Below are 21795 nucleotides of genomic sequence, written 5' to 3'. Positions count from 1 at the left end.
TCAGTGTCTCATGTAGATGCAACCAGTTTAAGGTGAAATAACACCCGGGTAGAAAAAACAATTACAAGTAATAAAGCAGATTAAATCCCTGGTATATTTAATGTTTATAACTTAGTTCAACAAAAGAAAAGAGCAGCAAAATATTGAGGGCACAGTATGGATAATTATACGTAGAGTAAAATGGATTGTGTAAATAAGAGACGAGTTTGTAGTATATTGTACAAAGAAATTAACATCCTGTACAGAATTTAAATGGTTTATGTGGTTTTGGTAGCTAATAGATAAGTGTAACTTCTCTCATTTTATTTGCTTAATTTATAGTAGCTGCACTCTGTAAGCACCATTCACTTATAACCACATCCTCTTCTGAACTGGGTTTCATGGTCTTTACCAGAATAATTAGCTTTTTCTAAAGGTAATATCCTGTGTACAGGTAGACATGGAGAGGGATAAAGTGGATTTCCATTGCAGTGTATATTTACATTTGGATAGCTAAGCTAATCATCAGGTATAAAAGTCATCTTGTATTTAAGCATATGGAAGAGAGAGGCTTTAGGAATGTGTCATCTTATGATACAAGATGGAATGTCAATGTTAAGAGCCACGAAAGTTATTTGTTTTTACTAGGCATTCTCAAAGCCTCAAGGATACAGGTTGCGGCCTTATTCGTCTACAGGCAAAAGGAAATTAAAAAACTCATAGCAGAGGTGGTATCTTTTATTAGACCAACTAGATGTTTGCAAAAGAAAAAAAAAAATCTTTATTTGCAAGCTTTCAGGCACGCACATGCTTCTGCAGGCATAGGAGAATGCAAAGATTGTAAAATTTCTCCTCGGTGGAAATGAAAATTCATATTTCACAGGAAAACTGAAGGTGTTGTAAGATCTCCTGGTTGGAAAAGTTCATTTTGTGCAAATTAGGCTCAGATGAAAGTTAGAACAGTCTTTTTACCTTGAAGCTGTCTAGTGGCAAACAGGATGTAGAAATATGTTTTCAATGTTTCTACATCCTGCTTGCCACCAGACAATTCTGAGGTAAAAAGACTGTTGTAACTTTCATCTGAGCCTAATTTGCACAGAATGAATTTTTCCAACCAGGAGATCTTACAACACCTTCAGCTCTCCTGTGAAATATGAATTTTCATTTCCACATAAAAGAAATTTTAAAATCTTTGCTTTCTCCTATGCCTAAAGAAGGGTGTGTGTGCCCAAAAGCTTGCAAATATTTTTTTTTTCCCCATAAATATGTAGTTGGTTTAATAAAAGGTATCACCTCTGCCAAGAATTCTGATTCCTCAAAGCCTCACTTGGCAAGAGTCCAGGGGGAACAGGCTATATTGCATAGGATTAGTTCTTCTCATTTCTTGCTGTCAAATAACCTTAAAAACCAGTACAAATACAATCCTAATATTATGTTTCCATGTCAATTCCATGTCATGATGGTGAGAGGGTGAGGAGGAATTCTAAGCATGGCAAATTGGGGGGGGGCGGCAGGGATTCACTAAATCAATTTCTAAGATATGTTTCTGTTACAACGTTTTCAGAAAGACTTTTAGGCATTCTTATGGTGATTGATATGCATAAAAACACTATTAGGTTCAAACTTCGTGTGTTCAGGTGCTGTTACCTCATATAAGCAGTCTATCAGAAACAATAGGGACTCACCTCAGTACTGAAGGAAAGCTTATGCAAGACAGGTGGGTCCAGCAACATGCTCTGCAGATGATCAGTTGTGAACTCCTTATGATTCATATAATAACAAGATCCACAACAGAGGGCATATCATAAAGATTATTCTTGGCCCAGAAACATCACTTGCAGTTCAGTTTAGTACCCCAGTGAAGACAGATGTCCCAGTTTATCCTGCACTGAAAGATTTTTTTGTTTTATGTTTTTGTCTTCAAATAACCACTCAATGGCCTTAAAATTTAGCTCCAAAGTCCTGAATTGAATCTGGAAGTCTGAAACCACTAGAATACTTGAAGTATTAATGCATGAACATATTCGCTAGCAAAGCCAAAGTGAACTTTGTACGTTCAGGCAGTCACACCAGTACTGTCAAGTTCATCTAAATCGCTCTTCCGCTCAAACTACTCAGTCTTTCTGCTATTTGGGTATATAATGGAAGTAGTAAAAATTGATTGATTGACAAATTAAAATCCTCCAAACATTTGGTAAACTCAGTTATAATGCCCCATCTAAAATGATAGATGTTAGCACTGCTTTAAATCCATCAGCATTCATTGTACTCAAAATGTTGCACCACTATGATGCCCTACAAGATGTTCTAATATAACTGGAAGGTGACACTGGTCTGCCCACATGGAGCATTTTTGGGATCGGGACCTTTGTTTTACCCTTCTATGAATGGTACTTAAGCAAAACCTATCAGGCACATTATCCATTATTCAATACAAACTTTGCTGCTTCTGCAAAAGCCAAAAGAATCCTGCATTTCAGCAGTGTTCCTTTCCTACAAACTATGCAGAATCGAAGCAAGACATTTTCTTGGTAACTCAATCCACGCAGATTTCTCATAAGTCAGGAAGCAGCCCAAGTTTTGTTTAATTGCTTTATTTTTATTTATATGTATATTAATTCAATGCATTTAAGGGAGTGCTATGGCTGGAATGGAAAAAGGGTTATTACATTATCAAATATTTCTTCTGTAGGCTGACAAAAAGAAGCTGTCTCTTAACCTGATGGCAATGAAAGACAGAGGATGAATCATTGCTTGAGGAAACCAATTTATTTAGTCACTCTGTGCTGCTGTTATTTATTACTTGTCAGCACATGCTGTTAGTTCAATTAAATATAAAAACCTGAAGTTCTCTCTTAGCCCTTCCCCCCCACCCCAATTTTTAAAAACACACAACTAACAAGAAAAATGACACAAATCTGCAGTACTAAAGCAGAACCCTTTGGGTTTATTGTGCTTCTTTTGTTTTAATTGTTGTTTATTAAACCTTTTGCAGCAGAGGTACGGGGATTATTAATCTTTTTTCACTAGCCAAAGATAAAAGTTTGCAGGGAAAGAGGACATTATAAAAATACAGTGTAGAGTTCCCCACTGACACACATGGTATCAAGCCAAAGTGTTGATTACAACACTTTATCAATACAAATGCAGGAAACTGCAAAGAGCAAACTGTTGTAGTAAAACATTTCCTCCCTTTTGCATATAATGGCCCAGTGAAAGAAAAACCCTAATTTTTATATATGCTTGCGTGTGTCATAGAAAATGAGGCAAAGAGATGTAAGTTTGTCTCTGCTTTGTGTAATCTCAGACATATTTATATATTACACAAACAGTGCTAGGTATACTTCTACACTTCTTGCTGACACCGTCTTTGTTTAAACATGATTCTTGAAAATCAGATCCCTACTGCACAATTAATGTAACTTTTCTTCACTAAAATGTGAAGGCCCATGGAAAAGTTGGCATTTTGGGGATCTGTCTGCCAGCACACGTCAGAGGAAGAAAAAAAAAAGTTAACTTACTCTTCCCCATCCTTCAACCATAAATGGGCTCACTATTCTAAATTACATTTTTCATCAGGTTCACACCTCTAATGTGTCAACTGCTGCCCACTGATTCTTGGGACTGATTACTGCTTTCAATTACAAGCGTATATTATACCCCAAACAGCTTTATGAGGCCTGCAGTCCTTCATCAACCGCAGATCTCACTTCACCAAGTTCATTCCCTTTGGCCTATTGATATTTAATGAACAGTAGTGACAACATTATCTTCCTCTGCAGCAATTGGGAGAAGAGGTTGGTGACCAGGAGGCTCATTGCTCTCTTCTCTTGTTTATGGGCTAGATTGCTGGCAGGACTTAAAATACTGATCAGTGGATATATGGTGAAGCAGTGCATCTTTCAAGTGATGCATGAAAAAGATCTTCTGTTAATTCATTTAACTAATAAAGGACCACCACCAATGAATCAGTAACAAACTACCAATGTTTCAATTCTCAAACGCAGAGATTTTATTTTAATATTTCAGTGTAGATCTAGTAAACTAGCATCAAGGACTAGGGCAACCACTCTTAGGTCCCAGCCAAGCACTCAGATCCATGTCAGATCCCTCTGTGCAATGCAGACCTTAATTCAGTGGGTGGCCACATGTATCAAATTGCAGACCTAGAAATTAGTAAGAGAAAAAAACAAAACAAAAACCAAAAAAACCAACAACAAGGCCACGGCTCTGGTTCCAGTATTTTGACAATATATGAAATGACATCAGTAAAAGTTCAGTTGTATATTCTTAATACACTGAAGTCCATGTTTTAAGACAGAATAAAAAGCATTTCCTGTAACACTTATTACTGCAAATCTCTCCTCAGAAGTTGGGCGAAACTTTTTTATTTTTTGTTCTTAAGCAAAGCTTATTCAGACCTACAAATTGGCTAACGTAAAAACTACCACTTACTAAAAAGTGCTGCTCACAGCAGGCAGGACCCAGCTCAGCACTCGGCTGACACAGCCCTATCCCCTGCAAGCAGCGGTGGCGCGGCCCAGGCAGCATCACTTGCAGGGGATAGGGCTGCACCAGCTGAGCACCAAGCCTGGCCCCAACTTATACACTATGCCTATGCTAATCCTAACTGTTCAGGTCAGAAAACCAGGATCAACCTATATACCATATCAACCTATACACTGTGAAATACGATAATGATTTTTCCTACCCTGAGAAAGGAATCAAAAATCCTGACCAAAATATTTAAGCGTTTAAACACCCATTCTAAATGCTGGGAAAATGTTAAACAGTTCTACCACACTTCAACTTACTACAAAATTAGATGCCTTCAACAATTGGTTTCTTTATTATACCTATACTGTTATACAAACCAAGGGCTGGAAGTCAATCTTCTACGAGAAGTGTTTGGGTCCTTTCAATATTTAGGTGATGTAGAAATTAGAACTGGAAAAAGACTCAAGATGGAAGTACTTGTCTCAGCTATGGCAGGACATTCCTATCAGTTGATTTGCCACTGCTGTGTCCAGTCTGGCCACATTTTGTGCAGCAGTGTTGCTTTAGAGCTGAGTAGCAGGTATTTTACACCTCTAATGCACATCAATGGCCTATTGAAATCTGCCTAGTAGAAAGGCAGATTTAGGAGCTCATTTTAGAAACAGTCCCATACAGAGGAATTAAGGTAGAAGGTATGATTTTGTACCTAAAACATTACATTGAGATTTCAAGAGACCTGGGTCCTAGTCATAGCATTTGATGCCACACATTTGATGTATTGTCTTGAGCAAATCATTCTTTGCACCTTAGGTCTTTTACCCGCTAAATGGGTATTATACAGTTTCCTTTCTCCCATCTATCTAGCTTGCATGTTTTTCAGACAGAAGTCTCTTATGGTTTGTCTACCCAGTTTTCCTTTAGTTTTAAGTATATTCACTTGAACCTTGCATAGTTAAAGTAATACAGTCCCATAATGTAGATATAACTATACCAAAAAAAAGATGCTAATACTGGTGTAGCTGTTATCCTGTAAAATTAGGGGATAAGATGAATATAGATTTGTATTAATCTGTGTGTACAGTAGGGCTTGTACCAATTAAACTTGGTCAACAAATAAAAACAAGGGGGGGAAAAACACCCAAATGCATACCCATAAACCCGCATGTTTAAAAATAGCACTAGAACCATGTACCATGGCTCACCATATTTGTGAGGTGGTTAATACAACAGGCCATGATCTTTACTGGGGCCAATTAATGTCACTAACACAAATCAGGAAATCCAGATATCAGTCTTCAAAATTAAAAATACAAAAGGGACTAATATTGCTCTCAGGGAAACCAATTTAAATCCAGAGTAACCAATGTAACAGAATTTAGCCTTACTTAGTGCCTCCCTTCTCCCTCCTTCCCCCCACCCCACCCCAAAAAAAAGATGGAGGAAAGAATTACAAATGTATAGAAACAGCAATTTATAGTCTGCAATATTTACCCAAAAGCAATGTTGCAGGGCTGCCGGATGCAAAACGCACCTTCAAGTCTGACAAAAATCAAGGCAGTTCCCATGGAAAAGGATGAAATCTTACCATACATTTAAAAAGGGGATGGTCTACCATATGAACATGCATTTTTTAACAGAGATGATTACTTGTCCTCTGCAGTTTAATAACCCTGCAATATTTACAGTTATGCTCTTTGGTTCTTTCCCCCTCTGACTGCAGAGTCAGTTTGATTAACTGGTATGCAGCAAAAACCTTTTTACAGGCTTTAGACTTTTCTTCACCTTTTATGTATCCTGTTTACATATTTTAATATTAATGGCAAGAAAGAACCATAAAACATGCAACTTGACAAAAAAATTGCAGTATTTTAACATTTAAATTTGGCCATAAATAAGGTAAACATAATAAACATTTTTTTCTCTCCACATATTGCAGATTGACTTAGCAATAAACATGAAGGTTTATATCGCCGTGACTAAACTGCACGACTTCATAATCAGTTTTTAATTTGGTATCTATGCTATTAAAGTTGTGTTCTTTTGCTTCATGTTTCTGCATAAATGAATTAACCACCTCTACCCTCCCTGCTTACTAACTAATCTATTGCATAACTCTTCCCTATTTCTGTAAAATGGGCATAATGCTTCAGTGATCTTATAAAGCTAAAGCAGTGCCTGTAAAACTAAGATGTACCTGTCATACTAAAACTGTGCATTGAAAAAAAAAATGTTAATTTTTTAAAGTCTTTTTTGAGAACCTTAAGCTACTTAAAACCACAGTGATGAGAATGAAAAATTTAGATTGGGGAAATCTTTTGTACAAACATCAGTAGCTATCAACAATGGGGACACAACCTTTATAGCCCTGAATGTTTTCAGGCCCAGTTAGCTGAGGGATGTGTTGTATCATTGCAGCAATGAAGAACTGCAGTTTCCTTGCTGCCGCTGTCCATGGAGTTGTACTTTGTAGAATTGCAGGCAAATCATTTCAGGTTTGGAGAACAGTAAAATACTACTTCTGCTTAATACAGCATTTAACCAGCAGTAGCTTAGCATAGAAGCATATTAATCAAATCATCCATGTAGGTGACTTAATATTTTATATGCTTATTTTACTTTTACTATGAAGTAACTTGATGTCATAGTGATTGAGGTTTTAATGCACTATGATTAAAAATTACAATAACTATTTTCAACTTGGAGAAAATAACAGAGATTTTTTAGAAGCAAGTTATTCAAGGTTCTGGTTTGCCAGTATTTTAGGTAAAACATTGCCCTAGAAAAGCAAATACTATAATAAAAAGGAAGAGCTACAAACAAATCTGAATTGTTCAGGGGAAATGCCTATAATTTGTCTCTTAAAAGTGACATCTTGAAGTCTAATTATTGTTTTCTATCAAATCACCATAAAAACAACATTAAAGCCTCACACCAGGAATAATTAGTACTTTTGGCTCTCTGGGGAGTTGCACCTTTTTTATTTATATAATACAAATGTGGTCCTGCCAACTGACAGAGAAGAGCAGCAGTTATTAAGATAGCAAAGATTAATTCAGGGAAACTATTTCCTTGCTATTCAGGAAGCTTAGGTCAGCTCTGTCGCCTTCTGCTGACCCATATCCAAACTACAACCCTTAACCAACCAAGAGTCTTCCAAGCAGCTAATCAAAAGTCCCTGTAAAATTATTTTAAGATTTCATAAATAATTCAGGACTATATTTTACATACAAATTGCCTCTTCCTCCAAAGCGAATTACTAAAATAATTTTTAAAAAGAAAAAAGCAAACAAACAAACCAGGGAGACATTTAAAAGTAAAACTGTAAAATAGGAGTCTAGTAACCATTTAAAATGTACTGAATAGTTTAATTGTACAGCAAACAAATAGGGTATGAATCAATGCAGGGGCCTGGGTAATGTAGCTGATATATTCCAAGTCTAAATAGCAATAGTTCAGTATCCCAAAAATGAATTAGCACCTGAGTAATCAGTCACATGCAGCCCTTTTTATAATACAGAAGACAATTATAAAACAATTACTTATTTGCAAACATCTCTATTTAGTTTTCCTAGAACTCTGCTTCTTTTCAAGTTCAATTACTTACCTTCTTTGTCACATGCATAGTAAGCCTTTTTTATCTCCATTATACCACATATTAAAAAAAAAAATTTCAGAATGTGGAATTTCTGCATGTTGACCTCAAAATAAACTCTTTGACATTACAGTATCAACACCACATGCTAAAGCCTGAAATCCAAAAGGTCAGTAGAAAAGTGGAGCTGAATTCAAGTCAGTGCTACTTGCCTTCAATAACCAGAAAGATGGAGAATTCAGAGTAGTCTGTTTTAATTTACCATTAAAAAAAGTTACTGCCTCGCAGTACTGGTTTGTATAGAACCCAGAATGCATTAGTAACTTAACGCTACTAAATTCATAAAAATATTGTTTATGGGGGGTCTCCGCCCACCAGGTCAGCGGTGGCATTCAACATGTAAGCTTTGAGCTTAACTCGGTTTAACTTGAGCTTTGCAGAGCTCCTCTAAATTACGTCCTTTGGGGAAAAAAGGTTGCTGCGTGACATTAGCTTTCACTGCTCAGTGACCTGAAAGAAATACATGGGAGGGTTGCAGCAGGCAACTCTAGCACTTCGCCTGGAGTGAGGAGGAATTGCTGAAGAAAGCACAGTGTTTGGGGAATTCCAGCAGCGAAGGGAGGGTGTAAATTCAATGAACAGTTCTTGTATCAACTAGTTATTAAAGTGTGGTTCATTTTTCCTCCACTCTTAAGATTAAGTGTTTTTTATTATTATTACTTGGGCTTTTACAGGCACTAAACTACAATAAGGTGGATGGTAGGAAGAGCTAACAAATCAAATTAGAAATGAAAGTGTGACAGAGGCAAATGCTAAGGGTCAGTTCTTTCTGTAAATTATAACAGTATCGTCCAACAAAGCATATGAGATTGGAGTTGTATAAATGACAATGTTGCCTACAGGTGAAACTGTCAAGTCCATTGCAAGCCAGAGTGAAGTAACCAGTGCCTTAATGATGGGAGGCAAGGTTCTTTGAGTAGATGCAATATCTTTTATTAGACCAAGTGAGTACTTGGAAAAAAAAGTTCTTAGCAAGCTTTTTGGGTGCAATCACTCTTCTTCAGGCATAGAGTTTCTCTGCTATTCTGAGACTCCAAAGAACGAGAGAAGCTTTGGGATGCATCTCATCCCAAAACTTAATGATGGGAGGTATACCTGTACAACACAAAACATTTACAGTAAAGCAATTCCAATATTATGCGACTTCACAAACTTGGAATCCCAGACCGCAAGGATAAGTCTTACCAACTGCCCTTTTACCATTACCTGCCTTTGCTGCCCTAAATACAAAGAAATCCTAGGTTCCACGACAACATAAAATTGTAAAGCCACTGGCAGACCACTTTTTAGGCAGAAGTCTGTGTACTAAATTGATCCGGTTCATTATCCCTTTCCCATCCATTTCTGTCTTTCAACTGCTACAAATAAGAGACAAAAGTTAAGTCATGATATGATGGTGACCAGTTGTTGTTCACTCAGGTCTCTGCCACCCTTTGAGGACTTCTTACCATAACTATCCTCCCAGCTACTTATAATAATGTTTTTAGCTTATAGCAAATTTATGTTGCATTTATTCAGAATATTATTTAAATTATCCAATGCTACTTAAGAAGATGGAAAAGGAACCTGCTACCAAAAAATCAATGGCCACATTTACCAACTTATGAAAACTCTTTCAAATCTCATAAGAACATTTTAGATATTGCATATTACTAAAAAACCCCAATTTGATGCAAATAATGGGAAGTATTAGTAGTAGTGTATGAGAAAGACTGATTTTTTAAAGTCGTATTGTTTGATACCTCATTTGCTTATTTCATAAGGTGATAAAAGAAAATTCAATGGAGCTACACATAATGAACCATTTTATTTAACAAGGATTAGACTCACATACTTGGGATATAACAAATTCAGCAGGTATATTTTAAAAACATACAGTGACCGTATAAACAGTCAAGTATAAAAATAGCACCACTTTTAAACAAAATCAAAACTAGCTTGTTGCAGTTAGAATTCCATAATAGGAGAAAAAAAAACTGTAAAAAACTAAATCTACACAGGCATCCTTAAAATGAAGAATGTGGAATTTATGATTTCTGAATCTTTTCAAAATATACATAAATTATGAGACTTTTCCAGAAAGCCTCTCTAACATTGTTAGAGAGGCTTTCATATTTACAGGGAATATGAAAAAACTATACTATCACATAAATATAAAAACATTTGCCATCAAGACCAGCGATCTTTTAAACAGTTTGATTTGCTGCATCATTCCATCTCAAGAAGTTTGCCAAATTTTAAACAGAAAGGATCACAATTAGAGAAAATGTATACATAATTTATTGTTTTCAACTGAAACACACAAGATAGTCATGGGAAAACATAACAAAAGCAAATAACCGACAGTATAAAAACCCTGTTACTATAGTTCATCAATGGAATTACTTCCAGGCACTTCTGTAACTTTCTAACAATAACCAACACTACATAGTTTATTTAAACTCACTTCAGCAATTTTAATTCTCTAAAAATTTAATTATGCTTTTAAATCTCCTGAAGGGAGTTGTCATTCATTTTTAACTAGTATATTTTCATTAGTGTAAGCAGGGCCCCCGATGAAAAATAAGCATCTCAAATCACATCACTGAATACTGCAAGCAGATAAGTATCATCAGGCCAGAAAAGACCTCTTAAAAACAGAATTATTTTTTTTAAAGAAGTACCTATAAACCAAGTTACTTAAATTAAGATGTTCAAGAGGGAATAAATAAATTGTCTGTTTAATTGCTAACTACAGGGATTATAAAAAAGAAACCTACATTGTTCTTTTAACCTTTCTAAAAGGCACCAGGATCCTGGCATAGATCTATACAATCTAGGACTCCTTCCTAATTCACGTTAAGAGATAACCCAGCATAGAGACACTGATCCAGTCCAGTGTCAAACCAATCCATTTGTGCAAGTCACAGAAAGCAGTACACCAGAGGCAATGAAAACAGCTATCAGCAATTTAAGCCACAGGTCAGGATATGCAAAAAGGGTTTGAATGAGGAATGTCATACCCAATCCAAATAGACTTTAGCACTTAAAAGAACTGACATCACACTCTTCAAAACAAATATAAAAAATGTAAATGAAACAACCTTAGGGCTATTTTTTTACATCGCCAGCTTTCATCAGGGCCTTAATAGCTCTGGCCCTCATCTCAAGCTCCAAAAGCTCCAGCTGCTGTGCTGATGGCTGAACATCTTCTGATGGAGGAACGGCCAAGGATGCTGTTTTAGACTCCTTTGGGCTGGATTCTGCCAACCCCAGTATCTCATTCACACTTTTCTCAATGTCCTTCTGAAGGTCATCTATCTGCCCAGCTCCACTTCTGACAGCACTTTCTGGCACATGTGGACTCTCCTCTTCATTGCATGGGCCTTCTATGTCACTATCGTATGCATCTGCATTTATACTGAGAACATCACTATCTTCTCCTTTGGCTGTAACACAAATATAACAAATAACCACGTACTGCAGGAATCCTAACAAAAAAAATCCCTTTCATCTTAGAAATTGCCTCTGCATAAAAGTGATTCTCTGCACAGAGACAGAGTATGAGAAAAAGCATCCATAAATTAAAGACAACTATTTTTTCTTTTTTTCCCTCCCCCAACTTTAAGGCTGATCTAATTTAGACAAGTTTTAATGCATTTTTTATTCCAATTTAGAAGAACATGCAGTATACCAAGGCAGCAGTGCCTGGAAAATTTATTCCATCATATGGAGTTACATGATCTATTTTCCTAATTAAAATGTCATAAGGTTTTATATCACAATGAGGCTTCTGCATTACAAATTGAAAGTTGATATGGAGAACCTCAGATTGATTATTGTTTATTATTTTAAAAGCAAATTTAATGTTCAAAGTCTATGGTTTTAAAAAATACTTTAAGATTCCTTTGAAATTTATGAAGTAATACCACCATAGCCAAATCAGGATGTAAAAAAATCACAGGTTACAAGTATTCAGTCTTTTCACTGACCTGAACTAAATATATCTGAAATATTTGAACAACTTAGGAAAGAAATGTTGGTGATGGCTTTTAAATTTCAGTTTGAAGTAGGGTTTTATTAGGAAAAGTAATTGGAAACGGCAGTACAATATAATAAAACTATAGCAAAACCTCCACAAGAGACACTGACAATCTGGCTGTAAATAAGCTATTTCTCTTAACACCCTGACCTGAGCAATCACCAGTACTTCGGCAATATTTGCATCTTTGGAGACACTAATAGCATTGTTTATTGCTTAAAATAAACAAATTATTTATAGCAACAAAAAGACAAAATTACCAATTTGGTGGATTTTATAGAAGCTTTTATAGAAGCTTCTCATATAGAAAAGTTAAGTCTGGATCTCCAGGTGATTCACAAACAGCTTTTCACCATGCACTGAAGTTTTAAAGCAAATTTACATTGATTCACAGTAGCCTTATGTATTACATTATGATATCAATTGGATAGCACAATAGTATCTATACACCAAATTATCATGGGAGGTTATAAATACCTGTATAGCAGTACAATATTAATTCTCTTTTTAACTTTTTAAACTAGTCTTTTGTCATCAGATTTAATTTTTTTTTTAATCTTAGTGGACTGCTTTTAAAGTATTACTAGTTTTATCCATCCATTCCTTAGCTCCAGAATCTCAAATCTCCAGGGCTAGGAGTTTTATTGATCAGTACTGCTCATCAACAACAAAGCCACTGATATATTGGAAACCAATGAAGTACTTCCTTCGTGAATTGCTGCCTTTAGATACCAGGCAATTCAAGTGTTACTGAAGTTCAGGTTATAAATATGTAGGGCCCTGCCAAATTCATAACAGAAGTGGTGTGCATTGCAGCTCCTTTAATTTTGCAGGTTCTCCCATGCATCCGTCCACCACTGACTGGTGGTGGGGGCCTGCCTGCAGCTCACTCCTGATCAGCAAGGAGGTAAAAACCACGGTTTTAAACATGGTGCCATTTTTGCTTCCTGCTGCTGACTGGCTATAGGGCCCCAGTGACCCTGCTGTTTGCTGCTTACTGTCTGGGAGGCAAAAACAGCACAACATTTAAAACCGCGGTTTTTGCTTCCCTGCCAGTCATGAGCAAGCCACAAGCAGGGCCCCTCCAATCAGCAGCAGAGGGGAGCGCGTGGGGGAACCTGCAAGGTTAACGGAGCCACAGTGCATGCCACTTCTGCCTTGAATTCGGTAGGGCCCTATAAATATGACATTGATAATGTAGCCTAACAGTAGGGAGCCAAAGTCCAAATACCTTGAACCAACTGTCTTCATATCACTGTATTTTTCGACAAGATGTTCACATTTCATATTTTTATTGTAAAAGTATTCAGAACAGATTGTATTCATCATTCATCTAAATACTAATGAGAACACTCCAACAAGAGCTTGAGTTTTAGTCCCACCATCAACAATTCCTTTCCGTCTTCAAAAATGTACATTAAAGAATCTTTGAAAGGAAGTTTGTTTTAAGGCATTATGTTTTTGTGCGTTTGGTTGTACAGCATATTTCAAGAAAAAAAACTATGCAAGTGAGAGGCTTCCCTGTAAGACAGAAGAGAGAACTGCAAAGCTCTCTGTACACATATTGAGCCATTTCCTCCCCTGGATCTCTGTAGAAAAAAGTCTTTGCATTCTATGGAGGTTCTGCACAAAGATTTGGTAAGACATGGACCACCAAATTATACTGATCCAGTTCCAAAACAAGCTCTAAACGAACTTTGTCAGTAGTCAGTTTTTCCTTTAAAGGGAAAGAGAAGTATGCTTTAGAAAAAAAAGTATTCACCTAGAATAAAATACTTTTTGGTGTTTGGGGGAGTGTGCACACACATGCACTTATTGTTCATTTATGAACAAGGATGAAAAAAATCTTTCAGAAAAAACACATTTTTCTTGACTTTTATGACAACTGGTATCCTGAGGAGGTAAGGGAAAAAACCAAAAAAAAAAAAAAAATCAATACTGAACACTAAGAATAAGAACAATAAATCCGCTTTCCCTACTTACAACAAAAAAAACCAAACCCCCAAGTACTATGTACAATTCTGAATAGGGATATCTTCCTGAATTTGGGGGCTCATACCAGATATCCCTCATGCTCTAAAATATCAGCAACCAATTATGGACGCAATATATAGAATTTCTGGTTCATGGTGTTAAACAAGTTATGACTTAAAAGCGTAAGCATTGCTCTATTGGGGGTCAACGTACACACACGTTAATTTTAATTCTATTCAAAATTTGCCATCTTCAGAGTCCTCTACACAGAAGAACTATGTAGCATTGCCCTTTCCCTAAATGTCACCTTATGCACAGCAACTTGAGCATCTGTATTTTCAACAACAGCTGCAGTCTGGAGCTACTGCCTACAGAAACAACCTTGCAGACAATTTTACTGACTCAAACTGGTCAGAAACCAAGTATATGGAAGATCAAAAGAGATAAGAAACAGTAGGATTAACAAATAGAAATTCTTCTGTCTTGCTACAGGGGCACCAAAGACACTGCTCAACTGAGCAGCATTTTCATGGGACAAAAAAAGCTACATTGAAAGAATCTGGTGCAAAGTTAACTGCCTATTTACAGACAAAGAGAAACTTAATTCAATTGGAACTCATGAGATGCTGGGAAAAAAAAGAAAAGTATTGGAGATCTGTTCTTCATCCCTGTCCCACCATTTGCACAGAACAGGAAGCTACCCCGCATGCAAAGGTGTTGCTTGCAAGATTTGGGTTTCATCCAGAATTTAGATTCTCTGTGGCAGCGCAATGCATAATAATCATACAACCCCACTGGCCTACAAATGTTGTTTAATTAGCTGATGAGCTTCATTTCCCTCTTTTCCAGTTGTAATTTTACATAGTAATACAAGTCTTGGATGGCATTTCTCATTATCTTTTTCATTTTGATAACTTGTACTTATTCCTTCAGCTATGACTGTAAAATTCATGTCTGCACACTTAATTCCTTTTTTAACCATATTTTGCTCACTTCTGCTTACCCCCTCCTTTTCTACCTTTTTTCCTTTAGCATCTCAGGCTCCAGCACAGAAGAAGAATGATTACTAAGTTATATTTTACAATTTATGCCCATATTCTCAAAAGCTCTTTAAAGCTAACATCTTGAGTGGAGCTACTGTCATAGCCCAAAGCCATCATGATACTGTGGTTGATAAAGTCATAAAAAAGGACAATGAAGCAATCACCTGCAAGTCATCAATTCCCTGTGATAATACAGAAGAAGTGGAAGAGGTCTGCAGGAAATCTGTCAATTCCGAGGTCACTCCATATAGCGCAACAAGCAATATTTAAAGCATTTCTCACAAAGTCATGGCATACTGCTCCTAACAATTTTGCTGGTTTTATGATGACATTCCTCCCTCCCTGACTATTTAATTCCTCACACTAGCTACTTCAAAAGTATGCAAAGCTGTTCAAAGACGACAGGACTCAGGACTGAAAAATAAAAGTTGCAGGGAGAAAATAATATTAGATCATCATGAAACAGGAATACAGCGTATCAGAATTTGAAGCATTTACTGACTGCAAAAGTTATTTCTGACATTACTATTACTATGTCCAGCAAATCTAAATGAGAATAAACAGGCCAAGATAGAAACAGCTATAATCCCAGTGAAATGTATAAAATACTGGAAGTAGTTAGTGTTCAGGCAATGGCTGAACTAAAACAGTTGTTGCAGTGCTTCCTACACAGAAGTCAAATCTATATTACTAATACTACATTTACTCAAATCCAAGATGAGTTTTTTTTACCCCCCTATTCAACATGAGGGGGAAAAAAAGAATGGTCTTGGACTCAATTACTGGCTTGGGGCAGGTGACTGCAGCCCTAGCTCCAACTTGGGACTGGTCCAGGACTAGAGCCAGAGGTGCCACCAGCCCCAGGTTGGGACCGGAGCTGAGGCCATCATCATTGCTGCCTGGAGTCAGCAGTGCGATGTCAACAGAAGCTGTGGTCAGTCGAGGTCCAGAGACAGCATCACACAGCTGGAGCTGCTGCTGCTACTACCTGGCAGGGGCTGGGGCCAGGGCCAGATTCACCATGCACTCCGTGCCCTGGGCTGGAGCTGAAACTGCCCTTATAGGGTAATCGATAATGGGCACAGAGAGATGAACACATACCCTAGTTTAATTTATACTGGTTTTGTATACATCAATATAATGTCGATTACACCAGGTGTCAATGCCTGATCTGTCCATTGATAATTGACTTCAATGTCACGGATGTATGATATTGAGTCAAGTCATTACAATTTTTCGCAGGATAACTTACCCTCCTCCACGCCAAAGACTTGCTCCACAGTAAAGTTATGCATCATGCATCTACTCTACTTCTACTATGGAGTAAAGTTAATTTATTCTGTAGTAAACTAATAATACCTAGACTATGCTAGAGGACCTCTACTTTTTGCACAAAGGCTAAAAAAGCCAAAACAGACAAACAAAAAGTACATACAGTTGAGATTAAATGGAACTACTAAATCAGGAACAGTTATTTGGCAGAAAGGTATCATTATGGAATGCCAACACAGAGTACTCTAGTCACTTATGAATGTGATAATCTAAATATCAAGAAAAATGGATTTAAAAGAACGAAGGCAGGGTAATAATATTAAGTTATTCTAGATGCTTCTAAATGACAGAAATGATCAAAGACCCTCTCCATCTGCGATGGCTTTAAGTTTTCTTCCCCTACTACCATATTAATTTCTCTCCAAGCTAAGCTACTAAGCACTAAAGGACCACAGCTTCCCTAGGTACAACCTAGTTCCAGTGCTGCACATTTGAGGAGTTTAAGCTCCTAAAATAGTTGTCTTCTACTGATCAGGATAGAGGTATGAGTAAAAATTGGGAAGTAGGGATGCAGACCTTTTGGATCAGATAGCCACCCTCGAAGAAAACAAGCAATTATTTTGCATAAAGCATGGCCGAGGAGAGAGCACAGACAAAACTGGGAAGTTCTGCATGCTGGGCTATAGCAACACCATCCTGCTTTGAGCAGGAGGTTGGACTAGATGTCCCTCTGAGGTGTCTTCCAACCCTCATTTTCTATGATTCTGTGGCACGCAGGGTAGCTACCACAGCAGCTAATATTTTTTAATCCTTTCCATCTCTCCTCCACTGCCCCTGCCAAAGTCAGCACCAGTGGCAAGTGCCTCAGTCACCTCCACTTAGTTACGCTGAGAAGAGATTATAAAAAGACTGTTTGGGAGTCAGAGGCAAATGCCTAAGGGAAGCCAAGGGTTCCATACTCAGGTGCTGAAAACTGCACAGACCCATGCTGAGGGCATAGTCCCGACTTCTGGGTTTGTTTGTTTTTTTTAAGGGATCGTACTTTTGCTTATAACAACTTGTTTAATTTATGGATGTAAAGATCTGTTCCTGCTTATAAACATTTGCCAAATTATTTTGTCAAGTCCCCACACTACTTTATAATGGACTTGTAGGATGTTTATGAATACTTCCTTTTATGTTATTAGGACTTTAAATTCTAGAGGAATTAGGAAGAGCAATCAATGTTTCTATAATAGATTAGGAAAACCTCTGACTACTGCAAATGCTCATCATACTGAACACATTTGAGTAGCAAAGTGGAAATGTGCCAGCACCATAAGAGTACTTGTTTATGGATTCGGTCTTATTTTTAAACTTTTTTTTATGGAGTACAAAGTATAAACAAGGAGAACTAGAGACTTCTCTTTTGATGCATCACTAGCGGGATCCTACTGTATATGAAAATTACAAATTATCATCTTCTGTGGCTTTGCATTACTACAGGCATCTGAGCAAAGAACTAAAGAGTGTGTGTCCAGGTATGTTGAGAGGAAGTGGGAGAAGGAGGTGGAATGACAAAACTAAGTGCTTTCCACAATTGTATTTCAGCATGAAAGCTGCAAAACCTCTCAATGAGCCTGACGTCCTCAATGCAGCATCAACGAAAGAGTTGATCGCTCAATCATTTTGAAGTTTAGATGTATGATCTGGAGTGAGGGTTCACTCAAAAAGAAAAAAAAAAAAATCTTCTTGGCCTCATTTCTATACTACCCAGTGTCTCATTTTTGAGACAGATGTCCCGAGTCATTTGAACCTACTGAGGAGACATAATTGTAATTATCCCTAAAGTTCAATAATAAGCCTGAATACTTTAAATCACTCACTTCCTCACACTAATGGTGCAAGACTTCAGCTTTCTGATCCGTACCTTGTTTTGATTCCAGGCCTTCCAGCTTGTTGTCTTCCTTCAGATAAGAAGTAGAATCTATGCTGTTGTCTTGTCTGGAAACAAATGAGAACACATTTATTTTGTATAGTTTAAAAAATAAAGACAACTTGTTGAAAGAAACATTTCCTTTCCGTCAAAGAATTGTATTTGTTGAAAGCCTAACATACCAGTTTCTTTCTAGGGGGCCTGGGGGAAGCCAATGGGGTTTTACGTGTATTTTTACACCTATTCTAAACAATTAAGAACCACTGCATTTTTCTGCTTTGCCTAGCGAAACACTTAGCCAAATAAATTATCCTCGCTGCACTGTTCCTTCAAATGAATAATAATCATTGGCAGCATCTTCCCTATATGAAGTGCTTGACTCCAAAATTCAGAACAATTTGTCATGCAGCCAAGAAAAAAACATAGTATACACTCAAGAGATATTTTTTCTTTTAGAATTAAATAGCTATTTTCATGAGTATAATACCAAACCTCCTGTCTTTCTTACTAAAAAACTCATGTTATCAAGGAATTGCTTTTCAAAAAGCAAATTCAGCTAGACTATTGAGTTATGTTCAATACCCATTTTCTCCTACAGCCTCCCTGTTAGGTATCAAGCCTGGAATTGCTTCATGCTGTACGAATGCAAAATAAATAAATAAATAAATAAATAAATAAATAAATAGAGAGAGAGCCCAAGAGCCCAGGGGTAAAGAAAATACATTATTGTGGCATGCTTTCTCCCCACAATTTCCAGATGACATTATTTATACAAGCTAGGAAAATATAAATGAGAGACTGAGAGATACACTGGAGGAGGGAGGATACTGCTCACAGCAGGATATTCAAATCATAGGAGAGTCCAATTGTTAAGTTTAGTGAGCATTTTGGCAGTAAAATTTTATATTCCTCTCCCAATTTCATACCTCAACTGCTTGTCTAAAGTTTGTGAAATACATATTATATTAATAGGTAATCAAGGCAACCAACCTCATTGCAGGAGCTCAATCAGACCATAAAAAGGATATTACTACCAGAGATCTTACTGTATTCTCATTTTACAGGCTCAGTTCTGATGACCTAACCAGTTACTTTTCAGGTATGGCCTTAACCAAGTTATTTCTTTTTTAAGAAATGATGGCTACAGATCCATTTTTCTAGTGGACTACTAAAGACCTTATTCTGATTAGTATGCCTGGCTACCAAGTCAATGCAGAGCAGACCTCTTTACTTGGTTTTCTATTCCTAACCATCCTGAGTCTCGTTTCTACAGGCTACTCAGATGCAGGTGAATTTGTTAGTTTGATGGCTACTTCCCCTCTGCAGAAACAGAGGCTGCAATCAATTCTGATTGGCTCTCTATTTCTCTCACAAATTTACATAATTATAGCAACATAAACAAGCATTCAGTTATACAAACAAACAATTGAGAAGCTGACTAGCCACTTGCACAGATGTAAGGGTCGCATAAAACATTATGAACATTTGGTCCTACTGGAGTACATCACTGACAGAGTTATGTGCTGCTTCTTCTCCATAAGATGTTTCAAAGCAGAGGTGAAAGAGAAATAGAAACCAGGAAGAAAAAAGCCCAGATAAGGCAAAGGAGCATTATTAAGCAAAGAGTTTGCTTAAAGAATCTGCTTATTCCTGAGCCAGCTTTTCCCCCCTATCATGCAAAAATATTTTATTTTTACTTGCTGTCTTGCAGCAGCCAGACCTCTATCTGGAAGACCACAGATGTTTCAGGCTGGATTACAGGTTTTAGCACTCAGATTTTCTAAATAAAAAACAGGATTCCAAGAGAAAATTAGCTCTGCTTTATGTGATCCTTTAGACACATTAAAAGCAGGTTCCGATTTTTCTTCCTCCCCTGGCAGCCCCACAATCAAATGTTCTATTCCCTTCCTTTTGCCAAGGGGAGTAACTGAATGGCAATCTCCATTGTTGATGGCAGTATTGCTGCTCCTTGGCAAGGAGGCATGGACTGATCTTATACAACCAAATAGTTTCCAGGAGGAAAAAAGCCAAGAAGATTCACCTCTTTGGTAATTAAAGTTCCTGCTGTCCTGAGTCTTAAAGCCAAATTTCATTCAGGAATCAAATCACACATTTGGCAGCAGCCTACCAGCAAGCTCTTATGTTTAATTATGCCATTTGCATCAAGCACAAGCAGTGCAAATAGTTATGTTCTTTTATTTTTTGTTATATAAAAAGAATTTTCTATCAACTGGAAATCTAACATGCTGCAGAAAACACTCACAGCTCTGTAACCCACATCAACTGTTTCAGTAAAAATACATCCCCTCTGTAAAGAGCCCCTTGTGTCAATAAAGAATTTTGGGGGGTCCCAAAGGTGATCTTTTGCAGGCCATTTTATTTTGTCATAACAGGCTGGGTTGGACTGGACTGCTGATGAAACTTCACCAGCTGGATTTTAATAAGTAGGTGTGTTGCACCATCTTGTGGCCAAGCCATGGTAGGGCAGTCTATATTTGGTTTGAATTCTTAATAAAACATTTAACAGGTAAGAACAGAGAGCCAAATTTACTAGGTCATTATGAATTCACACTGGTGTAACCACACACCTACTAGCTATAAACAGATTTTTTTTCTTAAACCAAATGAAGTATCTCTGTATTTCCTCAGCTACAGGATGCAGGTAATACGCTATTGTAATATAAATGCAATGCCTCTAAAAGGCATTCCCCTCATTTTCTTTCCAAACTCGGCTAGTGAATGACAACTAAAGTTTGAAGCTTCCTTCCCCTCCTCCTGTTAGAAAAGGAAAAATACATTTCTCCTGACTGAGTGCAAAGGAATCAATGCACCTAACAGTGGACAAAATTCAAACATCGATCGCTACATCAACTGCTTCAGAGAAAGAATGAACAATGAAATACTCAACAACAAACACCACTATAACAACCTCTCCCTCTCAGAGAGAAGGGCCATAGAATCTCTACAATCCAACAACCAAATAGTAATATAACCAGCAGATAAAGGAGGAGCCATAGTTATCCTTAACTGTGAAGACTACATAAAAGAAGCCAACAGACAACTCTCTGACACTACCTCCTATAAAAAAAAAAATTAGAGGACAGTCCTACTTCCCTTTTCTCCTCCAAACTCAAAACCACCATCGCATCGTTTCCATTAGAACTACAAGAAAAAATTCAGACCCAGATCCCTCCACTACCCAATCCAGGGACCTTTTACCTGCTCCCTAAAATCCACAAACAAGGAAACCCTGGCAGATCTATTCTTTCCAACCATGGAACCCATAGGCGATGCATAGGAGGGGTACGGGAGGTACGTGCCCCCCTTGAGATTGGCCCTCACTGGCCAGGTAGTGGGGGTGCCGAGTGAAGCGCCAGCTGGTGCCACGCCTGAAATTAAAGAAGTGCTGAGAGAAGTGCCAGCGGCACTGCGATTGGCCACT

General features: G+C 37.4%; 1 protein-coding gene across 2 annotated transcripts in view; it reads right to left on the bottom strand.

Annotated features, from left to right (window-relative positions):
• Positions 1 to 9916: 9916 nt before the first annotated feature.
• CAAP1 (caspase activity and apoptosis inhibitor 1) overlaps positions 9917 to 21795 on the bottom strand; it is a 31032-nt gene continuing 19153 nt past the window's right edge. For both annotated transcript variants that reach the window (XM_006268984.4, XM_019490795.2), the window contains 2 exons: positions 18348 to 18421; positions 9917 to 11556 (listed from right to left, as the gene is read on the bottom strand). In XM_006268984.4, the coding sequence (XP_006269046.2) occupies positions 11219 to 11556; positions 18348 to 18421 (412 nt within the window). In that variant the 3' untranslated portion in view covers positions 9917 to 11218. The remainder of the gene's footprint in view (positions 11557 to 18347; positions 18422 to 21795) is intronic.

Source organism: Alligator mississippiensis, chromosome 3 (assembly GCF_030867095.1).
Source record: "Alligator mississippiensis isolate rAllMis1 chromosome 3, rAllMis1, whole genome shotgun sequence".
Lineage (NCBI taxonomy): Eukaryota > Metazoa > Chordata > Crocodylia > Alligatoridae > Alligator > Alligator mississippiensis.
Note: the sequence above shows the minus strand (reverse complement) of the source record. Positions and strands in the feature narration are given on the sequence as shown.